Source organism: Aphelocoma coerulescens, chromosome 4 (assembly GCF_041296385.1).
Source record: "Aphelocoma coerulescens isolate FSJ_1873_10779 chromosome 4, UR_Acoe_1.0, whole genome shotgun sequence".
Classification (NCBI taxonomy): domain Eukaryota; kingdom Metazoa; phylum Chordata; class Aves; order Passeriformes; family Corvidae; genus Aphelocoma; species Aphelocoma coerulescens.
The window spans coordinates 39,414,538-39,435,352 of record NC_091017.1 but is presented as its reverse complement, the minus strand read 5'-3'; the positions used below and the strand labels follow the sequence as shown (position 1 = coordinate 39,435,352).

At 36.4% G+C, this 20,815-nt stretch overlaps 1 protein-coding gene across 4 annotated transcripts in view; it reads right to left on the bottom strand.

Moving 5' to 3' along the window:
- KLHL2 (kelch like family member 2) overlaps positions 1–20,815 on the bottom strand; it is a 57,170-nt gene that overhangs the window by 2,034 nt on the left and 34,321 nt on the right. For 2 of the 4 annotated variants that reach the window (XM_069013625.1, XM_069013627.1), the window contains 9 exons: positions 19,013–19,175; positions 11,375–11,484; positions 10,002–10,118; positions 8,843–8,992; positions 7,181–7,298; positions 6,356–6,553; positions 5,509–5,610; positions 4,465–4,593; positions 22–162 (listed from right to left, as the gene is read on the bottom strand). In XM_069013625.1, coding sequence (XP_068869726.1) covers positions 22–162; positions 4,465–4,593; positions 5,509–5,610; positions 6,356–6,553; positions 7,181–7,298; positions 8,843–8,992; positions 10,002–10,118; positions 11,375–11,484; positions 19,013–19,175 — 1,228 coding nt within the window. Of the gene's footprint in view, positions 1–21; positions 3,564–4,464; positions 4,594–5,508; positions 5,611–6,355; positions 6,554–7,180; positions 7,299–8,842; positions 8,993–10,001; positions 10,119–11,374; positions 11,485–19,012; positions 19,176–20,815 lie in introns of those variants that run through there. The other 2 variants (XR_011150687.1, XM_069013626.1) reach the window with 2 other exon arrangements.

The window sequence follows — 20,815 nt, the reverse complement described above, 5'->3', positions numbered from 1 at the left end:
TTTAGTCATTGTTGCACATACCTGCATTCCTTCTGCACATGTTCATGTCTGCAACCTGCTTCCAGGTACTGGCAATGGGGTCAAACACTTCAACACTTTTTCTTACCAAAGGACCATCATGACCACCTACTGCATACAATAAATTGTTTAACACACCAACACCTGCAAACATATGAAAATACTCAGAATTAACCATAGAATTATTTGAATGATGCAAAGGAGAAACAACAAATATGTCAGCTAACATAAATCCTTCATTAAGTCAATGTTGGAAACTATTTCAGAAAACATTTGGGTCAGGATGCATTAAAGCAAAGAGACAGTAACTATAGCAAGACACTGATAAAATGCCTTGCGTGCCCATCTACCATACTGCAGCATACAAAGACCAGAGCTGTTCTGCAACAGAAGATTTAGAAAATTTTGGATGAAAAATGACGTGCAGGAAAATGAGGCTTGTAGAAATTTAGGACTAATTAGAAGTGACAGTAAATGAGACAATGTGCTCAGCCAGCATAACAGAAATCTGACAAGATGATAAAGTGTAAGTGAATTTTTAGAAAGTAAAAACTGCAGTACAGAGGATAAAAGCTGAATGGATAGACATTACACAATAGGGATATTTCCACTGAAGTGTTGGAATACCTTGTAAACAGACAGATGGAACAGAAGTAAACAGTAAAGAGCGAGTACCTTCTCTGGGATTTGAAGAACACCAAGCGTCTTTGAACCAAGCTTCAGTTATCAAAATATCCAAAAGGATATTAAAAGGTGTCCTTTAATCCTAAGGTCTCCTTTACTTTACAACAAAAGCTTATCAATTTGTGAGCTTGGAATGAAGGAGTGAGTAAAGCTAATTCTATCTACTTGCTATTTGGACTGCACATACTGGAAAGATGGAAATGGGGGAAGCGGAAAGAAAGGCCTCTTTATTTATTTCTCCCTTTATAATGCATTATTAGAACCCAAACAGTGAATTTGAGAAACATGGGGATTTTTTTTGCATTAAAACTTCTGAGTGATGGACCATAAAGACAACTTAAAAAGCACTTCTATGAAAGTATACTGGGAAATCTAATAAATGCCACATTTAAGACTATGAAACTCAAAGCAGAGATACAGATTTGCAAATACAGCTCATAAAGGATTCCATGGAAAGGGAACCACTTAAAATCTTTTTTAAAGGGAAACAACAGATATGAATGCAAAAAATCAGGTAAGTCCCTCAAAGAAAAAAAATATTGGAGGTTGAAAAAAAAAAAAGAAAAAAAAAAGAAAAAAAGAGAACTCCGAGACCTTAATAACCAGCTGAAATATCTTTGAAAACATATCACTAATTTTGTATTTAAGACTCATTCCTATATGTGGAGAGAAATTACTCCTGCTGAAATGACTAAATTTTCTTATTAAAGAGACTGATTTTAATAATTAAAGGAAGAGAGGAAGGAAACATGGAAGCTAATTGGTACTGTAAATCTGAAAAATAGCTTCTCGATAGGACACTCTTATAAATCATGCTATTTAGTGCTTTATCAGTGATATTCACTATTAACATTTTCCCATATCCTTACCAGTTAATTTAATTCCTCTTTTATTGCTATTACTTCTAGCTATCATGCCACAGCACAGTATGACAACTTTTCTTTCTCCCACCCTGATCACACTTTATTAGACAGGATAGTAAAACATTCATCTTTTGTAGAATTAAACATTACAGAGCTAGAAGGAGGGCTATGATTTTCAGCTTAAATATGTGATGTGATGTGATATAAATCCCCCCACCCATGCTTTCAATAGAGTTACTGGCCTTCCTATTCTGTGTGTAGAGTTTTCCCTCTGCCACATTGCCACTTTTTTCTTTCATAGCTCCTTATTTTAAATAATGTCCTCCATTCCTCCATGGTGCTTCATTTTCCCTTAATCCCACACCCAGTTTCCAGGTCCTACCTTATTTCTTGCTCCTTCCGTCTGTATCCTCTTGTTGCCGTCTTCTGAGTTCTCCTTTCTTTGTTATTTTTCTTCCCTGCCCATTTTTCAGGACCCTGTCTTATATCTCTCAGCCCTCCCAAATGGCCTATATCTGGATCTGAAGTTCCTCCTCCCAATATGTTGCTGGAAACAGATCTGTCCCTGTATTGATCAACTGAGAAGCAGTGGGTACTAAAGAAGAGTAACTGAGGGTTAACCTCTGAAAAGTTGCTTTTGAGTGAAGCTGAAGCAGTAGGAACAGAAGAGATGAGCTTAAGTTCCTTGAGATGACCAGACATCCAAAAGTTTAATACAGGAATAAAATTCTCTTTAGTTAGCCCCCATAACACCACCAGGACTGATTGCCAGTTGAAACAGTTCTGGTGGGTTTGGCTATTTGGCCTCTACAGCCAAGCTCAATCAACAGTCACGATTTTCACATTACCACCCACTCCTCTGCCATGCAAAAATACAATTTTTCACGTAAATACACTGAGTGGCACAGAAGAATGCTGATGATTTTACTCAATTATATGAATCTGGAATAACTGTCTACATTTAGTTTTCCTCTCCATTTTTTTTATCAGTGGACAAGGTAAAATGCAGAACAGAGTTGAGTAAGCAAACACAAGGACAAGGGAAAAGAGGAGAGGGGCAGGAAGATCCCAGTAGTTAGTATATTTAAGGAACTAAATTTCAGAGTTGTAGAAGAAATTCAACATTAAAAAAAAATCTGAAAACATCTACTGTATAAATAGGCTACAAGCACAACAACCATTTGCAAAAAAAGAGCATCAAAAAATAAACCCCAAACGCTGAAACAAAATGTGTGTGCAGGCAGACTGCAAAATGAAACTTTGTTACAACCCACCAACACTACTTGTCTTTGTAATGATCCTTGTAACTTGCCCATTTTATATAAATATTTTTCTCAAAACTTGCCAATATTAGACAGGAATATTTTCCAGTACCCTTACTGCAACTCTGTCCAGTTTTTAATCCAGAATTTACTTCCAAGAAGCACAGACTGAGTTACTAGAAGTTTCCCAAGACAACTCTGTTTTCTTGAGGTACAGTGTATCATGTTTCCTTCATTAATATCAATTTTAGTTTAGAAACACAATTGAAACATGACTTTTAGCAATAAGAGTTATCAGCTTGCTGATTTTGTAAGGATATGATGGAAGTGTAACAGACTATCTTAATTTTAGTAATGAATTTAGTACTTTGATAGATTTCTTTTGAAATTTTTTGAACCTAATTTAAACATCATTATACAAGTAAAAACTGTTCAGAGTTAACAAAGAATAATGGAAGGTAAGATGAAAAATTGGGATAAGTACTAATCATATACTGAGCATACTAGAAGTCCGTACAGATTTGTAGCAATATCTCTTCCCATTATGAAGCACATTAATGCAATCACCAGTAAATACTTGAAGGGTGTTGCTAAAAACCACCATTAAGTACTTGGCAAAAAAGTGACTTAACTACTAAAAAAATAAATCTAGAAAATAATATCATGGAATTTGACTTGAAAAAGTCCATGGGAACGCATCTAGAGAAATAAAACAACTTCTGCGAGTTGAAAAAACCTGAAATACCAAAAGACAAATAGAGGACAGTGAACAGTAAATGAGATTCAAGTCCATAATATAAATAGATAATGAAAATGCTAAAGTCAATTTGGAGCTGTGGAAACATCATTTCATCAAACAAAAGTGGAATACCACAGGCACTTTTAAAGATGTCTTTAAAGAGAAATACACATACTCAGAATTGCAAGAAGGAAAAAAGAAATCCACAAAAATAAAAAGAAGGGATTTTTAAGATTATACAAAAATAAATGGATATACCTTGCCTAAATGAAAAGGAAGGATAACATGTAGTAGGCTGTACATGTACAGAGGATGTAAACACCAGGTGATGAGAAGAATTACTGAAGGTGAAATAAAGGGTACGTTAAGTGGAACTAATAGGATGAAACCAGTAATACAAACTTAAGAATGAATAAGGACAAAATTTCCTGCAGTGAATCAGAATGCAGAACAAGTCCTCCAAAGAGGTGGAAACCTAATCAGAGTTCGCAAGTAAAGTCAACCTGAAAATGCTGTTAGAATAATCAGTCCTCACTGGCAAAGAGATCTTTGTAGAAAAGACATTTTTTCATCCTTGCTGTATAGATTTTGATACTTCAGAATTGAGGTGATCGTGATTATTATAATCCATGAGTGTTAGTCTATGTTAAAAACCATCAGAAGTTGTGGGAAGAGGAGAAATACGAAAGTATGAAAAAACAAAGAGAAATATTTACTATGAACAGACTGAATCTTATTCTGTAGAACAGTTTTGTTTTTATAACCTACTATGTATCAGCCATTTAGGACTAGCACATTCCATCAGATTCAGACTTTAGCTTACCTTTTATATTTTTAGATACATTTTAAACCCATGCATTTTCATCTTTACAAGGACAGCTGCTCCTTGTGCACTCACCTGCCCCACTCCGCCTAGTGCTCATTTCTGCGACATAGCTCCACTCATTGGAATTGGCATCATAGCATTCTACTGAACTAAGGCACTGCCGTGACGCTCCGTCGTAGCCACCAACAGCATACAGCTTACCTGGGGGGGAACCAAAGGAGCCTGCCAGCTGCTCATGCACCCACAGGGACTGGCACACAGGCAAAGAGCAAGGCATCGCTCTCTGATTAGCTACTAATCAGCACCAATCACTTACTGAGTTTCTACAAAACTGTTTAAGTTAGCATGCCACAGGCTCTTGTCATTTTTAGAATGTAAAGGCACCCAGTAACCAACAACAATGTGAGTCAAAATATTTTAAATTGCCTAGCTGAAATACAGAGGTAAGGTTTTTAATTAAGCATTGTTCAAAAAGCAAGCTAATTCAAGTATGTTCAATACTGGAAGCTCACAAATAGGCTTCCTAGAAATATCATAAATTTAGATGAAAATCACTTGTACAGTCTGCATTTTCAGATTACAAACAGCAGTGGTTCCTATGCAGTTAAAACACATACACACCTAAAACTGTTTTAAGACCCAGGAGCCAGGCCAGGCCTTCATTGTGCAAGTGACATCCAGGCTATTCACCACCAAGCTGACTGGAAAGTCAGCAGCTTTCCTGGCACTGCCCTTGGGATTGTCCCCAGCGTGCAGGCAGCAAAGTCAGCCACAGATAACAGAGCTGACAATACAGCAGTGCTACATCATCACTAAAGACCAAACGATAAGGTCATCACGTCAGCTCTCTGACTTTGCTGACGTATGTAACCTAGAGCTTAGCGAGCTTTTCCTCAGCTGGCCTCAGGCACAGCTGAAGCTCTGAAAAAAAATTTAAAACTACTATGCTAAAGACTGGTGAAACTCAAGTAGAATGATTACATATTGTTCATACCATTTGAATTACAAGGTTGAGCAAAAACATAGATCTGAAGTATGTTTTCAAAAGTAAGAAAAACTAGTAGGGTAAATGATCGCATTTCCCACCATTCTTTTTAATATCATTTGTCAACTTACCTCCAACAACACCTACGCCAACACTACTTCTTCTTGTGTTCATTGGAGCTACATGAAACCACTCGTTAGTCTTCAAGTTGTAAACTTCGACTGATGACAAACCTATGATGACAATATAACATTTTCCCTATAAATCTGGGTGCAACGTACTGCCTAGCTTTCAGGGAACTCTTCATATCTGAAAATTCAAATTATTTCATTTTAAGGACTGTTAATTACTGAACAAAAAGTACAACTGATGTCCTAGAGATAAGTAATTACAGTCAAGCCATTCTTTGTGTCTGAAAATGGGAAAATTACTGAAAATTTTTGTGGAACTGTGAAAAATTCTTCCCTGGATTTTTTCCTTTCTTTTTAATTAAGTCACACACTTTCTCCTATATATGCTTCTATAATAGTTACTCAGCAAACGATCACTTCTGCACAAATTGTTTAATGCATCTAAGTAGAGAACGAACAGTGTATGTCTAAAGCCTTCTCACATGTCATAAAAAGCTGTTTATAATCATATTTACACCTGAAAATGAAGAAATAAATTTTGTATGCAAACAGGACAAAACAGAGCAGATCATTTTTCTCTCGTATCTTCCACAAGTTAAGGACTCTGACTATAGAAGGAATACTGGAACAGAACTTGGCAGAAGTTCACTAGTCATTAAGCCTGAACTCTTAGGAGCAAACAGTGCATTTTTCAGGTAGGGGGATGTGACCACTTAAGCACATTCCACATCACAAGATGCCAGGCTACCCTCATGCTCGGTTTCACCACAAGTACCAGCAAAAAGAGACATTAAAATTTGATACAGTTATGTTAAAAACTATTCAGAAGTGTCTAAGGCAAACATACCTGTACTCCCATCAAACCCTCCCACAGCGTAAAGAAGGCCATTTAATACAGCTGCTCCCAGGGTGCTTCTCCTGTCCTGCATGTTAGCAACACTTGTCCACTGGTCCTTCACTGGATCATAGGAATCGACGGTACGAACTCTCAAAGAGCCATTGAAACCACCAACAGCATAAACCATGCCTCCCATGTACACCATTCCTAGAGCAGGGAAATGGGGAGGAAAGACGAGTGCTTCAGTCTCTCTGCCAATTCACTGTATTCTGTACTGTCCTAAGTATGCAGATACTTGACACAAATTACAGTACTCACTACACTTGTCGTGCTTTTGACAGCCTCCTAGAACCACAATTCATTCAGATTAAGCCCTAGTATTTCTGACACTTTTTGTTACCAACAGTGCACATTTCTGAATACCATGCTTGCTGAATTTCTTCTTGCTTAAATTGCTCAGCTGCTTTAAGATCACATTTTCATGTTTTTAATAGTGGATGATCACTTCTTCACATTATTTCATTTAATAATACTAGGGTATTTTAATAGCAAAATTACAATGCATTAATATTTAAATTTATTTATCCCTTGTTTCTGTGGGAGGCAATAAAGCAGTTTATCCTACAGATTACAAACTGAAGCAGAAATTAAGCACAACTTATCAAAGTTGTATCATTCCGCATTAGCAAGTAATTCATATGATCAGTGAAGGCAAGGTTTAGCCCTTCTCAGATAAATATCTCAAGTGTTGTTCCAAAGAACATACAATGCTTTATATTTATGCCTAAATTCTGAAGTATTACCAACCACAACAAAAAAATTAGGCATCCTTACCTGCCCTACATCTTCTGGAAGGCAATTCAGCTACCTGATGCCAGCGTTCTTCTTTAAAATCATAGCATTCAACACTGCGAATTGCCTTTGGTGCCTGTCCCCCAACTACCATCATCAACTAACAGGGAGATAATAATAATTGTTAGTTATTTGCACATATGAGAGCACCTGAAAGTTCAAAGAAGTGTTAAAAAATAAAGCAAGCTTCTGTACAAGAAATATTTAAAGAATAGTTCTCCTAAATTAGAAATTGGGAGTCTTGTGAACCAGGCAAAATTAGTTGTTAGGTATTTTTTTAAATAAATTTAATTCCTAGTTATTTTGTCCAGAGGAAATACCATGGGTAGAAAAGCAGATAGCAATTAGAATCTCAGTGTCTTGGGGTGACTTTATGATGTGTATCCTGTATCGCTGCCCTATGCCCAGAATTAATTCTTGTGCTTTTCTATGCCTCTAAACTGAGCCTGAGAGGGGGAAGGAAAAACTGAGCAAAACTTTTTCAAAGCAGTTTGCAGCTTGTTCAAGGTCACACAGAGATAGCATTTTTCCCAGCTGTGGCAGGGGAGGGAGGAGGCACCCAGCTTGCTGCTCCCAGGTCAGTTTTTGGCCAGTGGTTCAGCTGCTTTTTCTCTGGAGAGAGACTGAGAGTTGAATTTCTTTTTCCTTCCCTGGAATTTCAGATTTTCTCCCTTTTCTGCTGGACTGCTTCAATATCAGAGCACATCAGGAGGACTTTCCACTGAGCACAGAGGGCCTGGCCCTAGGCCAAGCCCCAGCTCCGAGGAGACCAAAGGGAGGACTCTAACACTTTCCCAGTTTTTTCCTCCACAGGGAAAGATTTTATCATTTAGCATTATTATCCTTTTCCCGTGTGTTTGGTAAATAAATAGCTTTTATCTCTTTCACTTTCCTTCGAGGAAAATTTATTTTTTCCCAAACCTGGTGGGGCAGGGGGGTGACCTGCCTTCTCTCAGAGGATATATTTCTAAATTTGGCCAAACTGGCAAACTCAGTAAAGCTCCCACAAAAGAGGGATCTGTATCTTCACATCCTACTGTGATCTTAGATGTGAGAATTCAATGTCTATGATGTGTAATGGAACTGTGACCATCCATCCCATAATAGCCTTATCTTGTTCTTCCAAGAAAAATGTGCTAAATCTGCTGAATTGAATCTCCTATTCCATTACTGCAGTTGTCACAACAGTACTATGAGAAAACTTCCTTTACTTCATTGTAAAGAAGAAAGTATCTAATGTTTGTTTTTTGCTAAAATGAACTAAAGATTGAATAAAAAGTCTCATTGCAGAAGCTTCAGTCATTCTGTGTTTTGGTTTGGGGTATTTTTGTTGGGTTTGTTGTTTTTTTTTTCCAACTGGTTTACTTCTCCATAATTGTATATTTCTCAAAAGCTGAAACACTTATTAAAAAATGTTTTCTGGGAGGGCAGTTAGTGGTGATGCTCTGTGTAGGTGGGAGGCTAAAAAATCTATATCATAAGTAGTATGGAGTGTAAAGGTAATCACTTGTTACATTTTTATGATAAATAATTCTGGTACAAATCCTTTACAGGAATACCCCAAGAGACAGTCCTGCTGCTCTCATGAAAGCTTTTAGAATGAAGTTTGAAATTGTAAATACTTCGGAAAAATAAGGGTCTTACTTTTGGAAGGCTTGCAGGTGTTCTCAATTTTGTTCGTGTGCTTTTCATCAATGCTCGTTGCTCAGTAGGTAGCAAGTGATACTTCATAGCTTCAATGAGGTAATCTTTACAAGCACTGCTGTTCTTAACCAGTATTTCCTCTTCCACTCTCTATTTATAGAACAAGGTTTATTAATTTAGAAAGGTCTGAGCATGTTAAGGAAGTAAAATACAAATCACAATCCAAAGTGCAATAAAGCCCATGATCTATCACTCAAATGCAGAGTAATCTAACTTTTTAGACTATAATTTAACCAGTAGGACACGAATTTGTGTTGGAAATGCGCAGTTACTAAAAAAAAAAAAAAATCAGAAGATGCTGATTGTTAATTAGCAAGTGGAAGAAACAGTGATAGGCAAGGTAAAACACTTTTCTTACAACTGGGCACATTTCTTGATTTTTAAAATACAGATAGTACAGAACATTTTTAGTGGAGAATAATTTAAACAACTAGTAAGCCACTCCACAACAGTAAAAACCACAACAGAACACAATGGCAAAACAGCCCTAAATCATACCCTAAACAACCCACACAAAGTGGAGATTTGTATCACAAAACCAGAATTTTTAAAATAAACACCTACCAACGTACTATTATACCTACTAACCAATCTTAATACTGAACTCATATTGTCAATCTTAAATATTTGACCTGACACCAAAATACCCAAATGAGCTTATAAAATTTGAAAAAATGTATTTTATCTGAACCAGGTAAAAGAATGGTTCCTTTGTCCTTAATTCCTAATCATCTTAAAAAACAGATATAATTCTGAAGTCAAAAATTCACTTATGACAACAAATCCTTTATCAAAGATCGCATTACAAATGAAACCTAACCTGATCTCAGTGAATTACATTGTTCAGATTCCTAGGGTGGCATGAGATGCAGTCACCCAAATAGATAAATTACTTACGTATGTCATCCTCTGTGTGGCAATCCCTCACCTCGCTGTGTGTATATGCACATGAGTATGTGGTAGTGGCTGTTTGTTTACTTTTCCTATCACTAACATACTACATTGACACTGTTGTTTAAATTTAAAATTATCTATCTGGCATTAAAATAATGAACAGAAATGTTCACATGCAGAATAACTAGTATTCCTTTTTGCTTACCTGAACTAAATACTCCCGGGAAAGCAAAGGCAGTCGAACATGCTCCATCAGACGTGCCATCAACTCCTGCCTTACATCTTTGTCATGGTTTACCCAGGCTATCACTGCTTCAAATACCTTCCAGAAAACAAACAAATCAAGTTTCTTGACTTACAAATTCATAAGCATGAAAACATCAGTGTGCCTCCAAAAATAGTTTTGCTTATACTAAAACTCCTAACATTAAGAACAGATGACAGCAGTTACAGCTCCCAGTATTTCTATATTTATCAGCTACAAAATTATGAAGGTGCATTTTCTGGTCTCTTTTTGTATCTACTCCTCTACTGGTGCTTCAAGGATACCTGTGCTACATTGACAAAATGCACACAGTGACTTCAGTGATACTGAAAACTAGGCAAACAAACAACACAGCAGCAGCACTATTACAGTCTTCATACTTTTCTTCCTTTCTTGGAGAATTGACCTGCCACATCACTGTTCAAATGATTTATCACTGAGTCTTACTAGGAGAAGTGATCCCAAGCCTGGTTTTGCCTCCATTGCACAGTAGCTCATCATTCACTAGAGCATTAAAGCTTTAATTATACTCCACAAAAGCAGCATCACGTGTATCTAAGTGATAGATCCAGACCTTCAGGGTATTACAGGAACAAAAGCATAGCTTTGCTAGTTGCTGTTTAAGCAGATAGTTCTTAGATTCAAAGTTTCAATAAGGCTCTAAAAAGCTTTTACAAAGCTCAAAATGAATACATCCACAACCTGAAAACCATTAGAGGTTTACAGAGATGCCCTGGGCTCACTGAGGAACACAGTATTTCAGAAACGGCTTTAAAAAATTGGGATCTAGGCTAAAGATGAGCCAACACACATTAAACTCCAGTTAGGTAATACCAAGCTACCCAGCCATCTCTGCAAACCCACACTTGTTCAGTTAGGCTAAACAGCTCGCATATACATACAGAGGTTTAATACCTTTGTGGGACTCCTGATGCTAAAGTTAGTAAATGGCATATAATTGCTCTTCAAACTTTGAGTTATTTATCCCTTGGTAAACCAAACTCCTGTGGATGTGACTCAGCATGTGTTCGGGTTGTTCTGCTTGAAGATGAGAAGGAATTTTCATTTAATGTGCTTTTGGTTCTTGGGTTTTTTTTCCCAAAGGGTAATGTGATTTAATACAGTTGAGACTAATTTTCAACATCAGACTGACAAGCTTTTGGGAAAAGTCCTTTAAACTTGAGCACAATACCTGCCTAATTTCGCTACAGAAACACATAACACATCCCAAAAAAGTGTACAAGATCAGTATGAGCAAGCTCGCTCTTTCATGTAATAGGATAAAAAGAATAATGGGATACAGATTGTCTTACCTTCTCCTCTGAGGCAATTGTGAGTTTGTCACTGGATATAAGACTGCACACCTGCTCTACGCCAAGATTGAGGTATTCTTCACTAAGTACAACATCGGAAAAGTGCTGTTCTGTTTGGAGGAAAAGAAATATGCTAACATAGAGTGTAACACATATCCAGGGGTATAACAAGCATTAAAGCAGCAGGGGAAAACAGAGGAAAAGGATTCAATATGCATGCTATTTTACCCTATCTAGAAGCAATACACTGACTTAAAATCTCTTCTATAGGTTAAAGCTTGGTCTCACAAACAGCTTTTATATTTAAAGATTCTTTAACTGAAATATTAAAACACATTATACTAAAACTATTGTAGCAATTTTCAGATGCTTGCTTCATCTCATTACTTGTCCTTGAGAATTACCTATGTCTCATTTTGCTAAATTTGTACACAAAAACACAGAAAGAAGACTCCAGAGTCTGTATACTCTGTATGTTGTTGACAAGCATGTTTTAAACTTGTAGTTTGACATGAACAGTGGTTGATTCTTTAGAGCCAACCAGCAATGTCAAACAACAAGTCCTATTGCATCTCTCAGAGCCTCTCCAAGGTCATAAAAATACTGCATATTGCAATCTCTACAACGTGCAGAAGGTATGTAATTTTTCCTAATTTTTTTTAAACCTCAACTTAAATAAAACTGAAAAAAATTAATGTTTCCAAGTTGCCATTCAGTTATCCAGTTGCCCCCTCCCTTCCTTAAAATTGCTTTTTATGGCATTCTTTTGCTTAAAAAGTAGTTCCATTCAGTTAAATTATTTTTCCCCTTCTTCTGCTATTCTTAACAGAGGTTAGAAGGGACAACTGTTATTAAGAACTTAAGAATTCTCTCAAAATTATAATAAATTAAAAAGAGGCCAGCAAACATACTCAAACCAAAGAACATTTTATAGCCTTTTCTATCACTCTACTAGTACTACTATAACTAAGACTCCATACTTGAGAAACGTGTCTAAGCTGTTTAAAAAAAAGAATGCTGAATGCCGAAGCTCAAGAAGTCTAATCTTTCAGTTCAACTTTGCAGGGTACAACAGCTTTTTCAGATGCAATCATCATCAGTACAAGTCCCTCTAATTCTGCAGCACTCTCTTATCATGGACAGGTAGTATTTTCTGCAGTACTTCAGGCAATGGGAAAGAAAGGATGAGAAGAAATACTATTGATTTTTATAACATCTCCATTACTTTTCCACTCTTTACAATTCTTTTTGTATCTGTTTGCTTTTCAGACAAGTATGCAGTTTCTCAGACTAAGTATCTGATGAGTTTTATTGTTTGCAAATAGCAATTGAGAAAGGTAATTTGTATAGATTCGTTTTACAATAAACTCCAAATTTCAGGTGACACAAACGCTCAGTATGCCTGAGCGTACTGAGAAGCTGAGTTCAGAAGCAAGCAGAAAGGGGAAGCAACACACATCCACATCTCAAACAAATCTGAGGTTCTGAAGCATTGTTCATCTTTCCTTGAGAAATACGATGCAACAGTGGATCACATCCAACAGGATGTATTTCACAAATTAGAAATACCTGGTTGATTTTATGGACTCATATATACAGCCTTGCTTTTTAAAAGTTGATTTAGATTTACGTCATGCACTAAGTAGGAAGAGATCCAGCCTCTAAACCAGGAGAGGTAAAAGTTGAGAATTTTCAAAGCAATACAATGAATGTGAGGCTGTCTCCTGTTTTCATGCTAGAAAGAAAACTATAAAAGAGAATCCAAAAAAATAAACAGTACTTGAACAAAAATTGTTTTACTGGATGCCAGCCTCTTAAACCATAAAACAAGGCACATGGTCAACAGGAGTTAAAAAAGGAGAAACACTAAACCAAACTACTCAGTCAATAGCTACAGATCCTCAGGTGAACGAATTACAGACAAAAGAGAAATAGAGGAGATTTCTACATAAATTTTAGTCATCAAAAAAGAGGTAAGGTGAAATAACTTGTCTCGTAAGAATCAGATTGCTTGTTGTCTCGGAGACCATGGTAACTGATAGATAGATAGATTTGGGAAGAAGCCAATTGCAATTACAGCTACATGGATTATTTACAATAATTAAAAACTGAAAAAGAACAAGGAAATATAAAATCAATTAAATCCACCAAAGGCAATTTGTGTAATGCTGGTTCAAGTGTTGAAGACAGAATGCTTCATTATATATAAAAATTACGCTTATGAAATTCAAACTTTTTGCATCCTTTTAGCAAGAAGGATATCAGCATCTTCAAAATAACATGATTCAGTACTAAAATTTCAAGAAATCACACTTAGATCCTCTTTTCCCAATAATGATGAAAAATAGTACTGGAGGTGTGTGGATTTTTTTGCCTTCTGGGTTAGGATTTGTATTATTTCATATTACTGCTCACATCCTGAAAGCTTTGATAATCTGGAGATACTAACATCAAACATATGATTAAATGTTTAAATATTTCATGCATCTGTCCCCTGTAAAATCTCAAATTATCTTGTTTTTTATTTATTGCATTGGGGAACATACTCCTTTCTTTATGAACATCTCTTAGAGAAGCAAAGAGAGAACTACCCAGATGGAAGTTTCCATGAGAGAATAAAATAATTATTTTTTCCCAAATCAGAATTTTCCACACAGTATGCAACTTTGACAAATTTGTACTGGAATCCTGCCCCATTTCTTGCCTCTTTACCCAGCAATTGAAGCCAGCTGGCTCCAGAGTCTGGCAGCCTAGAAGCAAGCTGGCTTAGGAGCTGCAGAGGCTTGGCTTCTAAATTCCCGCTTCCTAAGCAAGTAGAGTCCTACTTCTTTATTATCAAGACTAAACTCTGTCTTAAAAAAAAAAAAAATCCATTTTAGGACATTTCTAAAATATCTGTTCCAATTGCATATGAAAAACAGATTTTCACATTTTTGCAACTGAGTCAGTTTCTATCTGAATAGCTAAAGAGCTGTCCTTGTGTGCCCTGTGCCAGTAGGATGGGATAAACTAAAAAGAAGTCTTTAACAACACGAAAGGGGCTAGTAACAAAATGTCTGGAAGTACAATAAACAATGCCAGCATGGAGAGCATAGAAAGAAAATGGCAGCTGTAAATGTACCACTTTTTGGTATTTGTTGTTATGAGTTTGGAGCTATGTATTATACATGCACAGGCAGCAAAAAGCACTTGACACCTCTTCTATCCAAAAAGCACACAGTCTGGCCATATAGATATTAACATTAACTTTATATTTTTCAATTACGTAGGAAGGAAAACTACATCTGAAATCTGCATAGGATGTTTTATGCTTTAAACCTTTATGGATTAATTCACAAACACTTTTTCACTCATTTATGTATCTACAGTCAGAACAGATCTTCCCAAAGCCACATTAAGGTGTGGCAAAAAAAAGCCACAGCTTACCAGTGCCAGAATCTGCAGCTGGAGAAAGGGAAAACCTGCTCATATTCCCTAGATCTTTTCGTGACAGTAATTGAACATACATTCATGTGTGAAACAAAATATCACAACCAAATATATCAAGTTTCATGTCTTTTGTCGGTTTAGTCCAACAACTTGTATTCTACAAAACAAATGATGATATTTTTTAAAAACTAAATTAAGTACCTGCACCTTTCAAGGTGATAATGCTACAAAACCAGCTGCAGCATCCCAGCACTTTCTGTTTCCAGTTCTTTCTGAACTGATAACCTATTGTTTTAGAGCAATGCACAGCATGAGAGCTCTGAAAGATCCAAGCCTTATGGTCACTTAAAAAAAAAAATGACAGTTTCTCAAGCAGATGAAACAGAAGTATTAGAAAGAATTAGGGTTTTTGAAATCACTGCTTCAATTCACAATGTCACATTGTGATTTTTTTTTTAGCTTGGGACAAAAGGCCTTTGCTAAAGGCCTATTTTAAGGCACTATTTTAAGGTCAAACAGGAACCCCAGCTTTGTTGCAGAGGGATGCAAGCTCTGCTAGTTGGAGAACCAGCAGAAGCTGAAACTGCAGAATCACATTTTTTTTAAAAAATCTGATTTATTTGTCAATTTTATGCTTAAATAACTGTTTTTTAGAACACCATGAAATTCACAACAGCCAAGGCAACAGCAGCATAGCAACAGACGTTGCTACTCAGAATAGAATCGTAGGAACGATTCTGACGATGACATCCTTTCCATGCCAGGCATACGGACGTACACAAGAACAGTCTACAGAAGACATGCATGCTTCCAAGTTCCAGGGCTCAAGTTTTAGACTAAGAGCTCCAGAATCAAGCGTGCTGTTATCCCACAGTCCAATACAATGCAGCAATTCCTGTATCACAACACACACTAGGAGTCCCTAACAAAAGAATCTTCAATATCTCAGCACAATGCTGAGAGCCAAAAAGGTTCACTGTGCCAAGCCTCAAAGGACACCTCTGCCACAGGCCATCCAAAGTTTCCAAAGCCTTTACTGCCCTATGCAGTGAGTGAAATACATTATTATTCTTTGGTTAAAACTAAGAAATGTGTCAGGACATACGCACTGAGCAAGGGTCTCTCTAGTCCAAGATGGCACACTCCTCTTCATTTAAAGTTTAAGATTTAAAAATTTATCTTCAGGTTGTACATAACATTACAACACCTATATAATGCACCACTTTCTCAGGAAAAATTGGTCTTTTGTGAACATCATTTAATGCTCCCTAAGACATATTCCAGACTAACTGAGGACAGACTAGCAGTGCTCATGCCACATACTCTTGCTGGGAATCCTCTTAAAACAAGGATGAGAGGCCTCCTCTGTACAGTCTCTGACTGTGCAAATGTAACAAGACCCAGAGCAGGATTGCTTTCTGGAACATCACGAGAACAGGTGGCATCTCCAAGATGATTTGCAATAGAAGCTCATTCCAAGTAACCTGTATCAATTGTCCACTATTTTCAGATCTCTCCATAGGAATCACAGGTGCATATAAACAACTCTCCTAGAAATCTTGCTCTCTGCTACAAAGGACCAACCTACCATAGGAATATGAAGCTCCAATTTTAATGGAAGTTGCGTTTTCATTCCCACTGGAAGGAAGTTCCAGAGTTTCACTTTTCTAATAACTTCTGATCCATTTGCATCCACTTGTTTTTATATTATCATTGTCTATTAGCAGAACTATCTCCCTGCCTCTTTTTTCCAAATCTAAAATAGCAAGTGTAACAAAATAAAGACTGGGAGAAGTTAAAAATCAAAATACTTTTCATTTTCTCCAGCAGGGAAATATTTTCACTGCTTTTTTTCAATCTAATAATCCTTTTCTGTACTCATTCTAATTTCTGGAGCCTTAATCCCAAAATGTGTGCTCTGGGAGTTAAGATGCCTGTGATACAAAGCTAACTCTGAAATGGCACAGCCATGTATTTTTGGCTCAGACTTCTGAGAAAATTTTTTTCAGTTGTAAGAAAGCTGTGACAAAGTACAAAGAGCCATTTGAGATAAGAACGGGGGGAAAAAAGAAGCTGTGATGGCTGAGATAGAGGCAGCAAATAGCCTGAAAATTCAAGAGGAAAAACATTGACCTGAAAAGGTACAGAACTGTATGAAAGAAAATCAGGGAGTCAGGAGACAGAAATTCAACAAGACTGATCATCAGCCAGTTCCAAGGAGAAATAAGGGCCAACGCTTCCTCTCTGCATCCTTTTATGAGGAGTACTGAGCATTCTGGTGCTCAGCCTACCATCTTGTATGTCCCAACTAGGACCAACAAACAGCTTCCCTCCTCTTTTCAAGTGCCTGTATTCTGCTTGCAGAGACTCTCTGAGCACAGCAAAGGATGCCTGAACAAAATGACCCAGGGAAGGAGAGTTAACAGGTGGACACAATTCTTGGGGTCTCAAAACCCATTTAACCAATACTGCACTCAAGGTCTTGCCAGGGTCTGAGTATTTATATTTCTAAAAAATAATCTATATAAATATTAGCTTCAGCTACTAAACTGAACAAAGATTGCTTAGAAGTAACTGAAGGAGTTTAGAAGTTTAGTTTAGAAGTGACTAAGGCCCAATCAGGACAGAAGTTGGAAAAAATAATTTAAAACTCAAAATTAAGCAACAGCTGTATCAAAATGTGTTCCCTAAAACATTAAATATCTGAACATTAACTCCAGTTAAAAAATGTATGTCTTGCTTCCTACTGCACAAAAGGTCAAAAATATAATAGATTTTTGGATTTGATCGTGTATTACTCAAAGACAAAAGGATTTAATTAAAACCTTTGGCATAGATGTCTAAATAGAAATATCACAAAGGCATTCAGTCATGCACACATCACAACTTCTTGAGTAAGGCATGCATTACAAAAGCTAGTACTTTCAAAAACAATCTGAGCAGCTTTTGAATTTTTTTAATTGATGTATCAATCATTCTTGATAGAAATACTATAATCTCCCGTGAGTTTAAAAGAAAATCTATACCAGAAAACAGAATTTCTAGGAATGAAGACACCTGAAAGCATTCATCAAAGTCCATGCCTTTCTGAGTGCTAAATTTACTCAAGGCAATAAAAACCCTATTATTTGGACCTGAGTTGAAGCACTCAGCACTCTACTTCAGGAAAATCTTCAATTTTAACTCTGTACTAATTGTTAATGATGCTAATTGATCACTGTACATTTTAGGAAAGTTATGAAAAGCAATGCAGTCATATGTATTTTTTTCTACAACCTTATCCCAACATTTAATTTTTAATTCTCTTTTTTGTATTGCTCTTATTCTAAGCCTGAGAGTGCTAGGGATGAAGGAAGGCAGAGCAGAGAGTGGACCTGACTGTGCACCCTGACTATACACAGCATATTTATCTCACGAGTAAGAACAGAGTGTGCATTGCTTAAAAATCCACTCCACAGATGAAGCAAATACACAGTAGGAGTTGAGCTGGCAGCTTGTCATACAGGCCGGCAGTACTCCAAGAATATGATGACAATAAGGGAAGCTTTTGGGGGGAATTTTACAGAAATTGGAGGTGGTTTGGTTACAGAGGAAAGAGAAGGTTAGTACCAAGCATGAAAATAGTTCAGCTACAGAGACAGATGAAATACAAGATTCAAGTGAATGAGACTATAGGTACCCTTTGTAGTAAGAAATTTAAAGTCTTGGGCTAGATGAGCAGGATTTTAATAAGATAAGTTGATAACATAATACCCAACATTACATTTCTTGCTTCTTCCCTAGTGTAGTGCAGGGGCTACCCCTCCTCCCAATGCCTTTTTCTTATTTCTTCCTCCATGTAATTCCTAGATACTTTGACTTGTGGTAATTGTCAGAATTTTAATTCTTCTCTCCTGATTTCCTACCCTAAGCGACAGTGCAAATTTTTAAATAGGAAGCTAGCTTCTTTCTGGATTAGAAATGGCTTGGACCCTGCAGAGTCAGAACAGTCTGCGAAGATGCTGCTCCATTCAGCTTAAATATAACTGTGGCCCCGCCAGCACATTTTATTTCTCTTGAAGACATTCACATCAAATGTCGTTTTCATCAGGAGATACATGTCTGCAATATCCTGGATAAAACTCGGGTTCCTCTGGGTGGGGTTGAGTGGCATGGAACCCATCCACACAGACAAATACCAAGCTGTGTGCTCTACTAATGATAACTTGCCTGCATATGTGTTGGCCTTGCTCAAGAGATCTGAGCATGCATGCATGTCAGCAAAAGCACGAATCCCCAGGCAGTTGATAGGATGAAGCTGGGATTCCAAAAATTCACAGCAAGTCCTTTTCACATCCTGTAGTTGCAAGAGACCAGCTGCTGGGAGCAGTACCTGAAAGGAGAAACAACAGCTGGTTAATGTCCCAATGCAATTCTGAGCTTATACAAGAGTAATGTCATATTAAGAAAATAAAATAAACCATTAAAAAAACAAGATTAAAACAGAGAGGAAGATTTCAGCATTATGCAACTGAAGAAGTTAAAATCCAACATGAGCATGATTTTACCTCCCTACAGATACCATTTAAAATAACAAGCAACATCTCTACCATTGTGTTCGCTGGGGAAATAATTCCACAAAATATAGCTCTCACACTTTATTTAAACTCTTCCCAATATTCATTCACAAGTTCGCTTCTTACATTTCCCAGCATTTCATAGTTACATCTCATTTCCAAGCCTTCAATGTTAGATATTCTTTAAAAGAAAGCTTTCTAGACCATGATAGAATATGTAAATCTTGTTTGCATGCAAGCACTGGACACTGTACCATTCTTTTGTTAGCATCAAAAATAAGCATCTTTATGCAAGTGATTCCAGTAAGGACAGAATTCAGCTTCCACAGAAGTCTGTGACATTTTTGGAAGAATGATAATTCAGGCATGTCTGGCAATCAATATAGACAAGAAAAAATGAAGGAGCATACATTTAACAAGAGTTTGATTTGAATATCAACTGTTACTGAAAGAGACATGAAAAAAAGACGCAAATGTGATTGCACCAAAATATACAAACTATTGCTAAGAAAAATACTTAAAAATTAGTTTAAATCTTAGATAATTCTTGAAAATATTAAGTAAGTCTAACTAAGTGGAGAAGATCTGTATGTAATAAGCATAAAAGTCAGTGTCACAGAATTCAAAACAAATTTAGTAAGCTTAAAGGTTATTAATTACAAGGTTGAAACAGTACAGTGAACTCATTTTATTTTAGCATATGTTTATGTAAATGTTAAGATAATATTACTAATACAATTTATATTACCAGAACTAGAGTATGATTAGTTATAACATTGAGTAGATAAATTCATTGGATAGTTAATTCTATGATAAGATATAATTATTAACTTACATAGCAAAAATCAATTCTAGACATCTACTACAAGTATTTATTTACACAACTTATCCCAATGAAGCAAACATTTCACATCTGCTCAAAAATTCAGTAACTAATTCAAGGACAGTCCTAGATAATTTTAGGCATGTTATCAGTATAGTTGAGCAAATAATTCTGAGAACAGTCCTTGACTGCATAAACGGATCTAGTAGAAAAATATGTAAAATCATCATCAAATCAGAATACAAAATGGAAAGGTGAAATTTGAGAATGGCATGGAGAAAATAATTTAATATTTGTATGCACAGTCACACTGGCATACTTAAATGAACAGTACAGAAATGTTACAGGAACCAGATCACTCTTCATTATGGGAAATTTACACCAGTTCTTAGATCACTGTAACTGAGCTTGCAAAGTTAAGAGATTTCAATACATTTTAGTTATCAGAAAACAAAACATTTAAATCTAAATGTATTTTATACTCTGCTGCTAGAAAGGAAAAGGCAAAGTGCATCAAATTTATGTCGTTGAATTACACATTGGGCTTTGGTTACTAGGCAACAAGAGCTGTGATAACATCTAGCTATTTTCATTTGTACCTATAGAACTGTTGGTCCGGAAGCCATAACAACC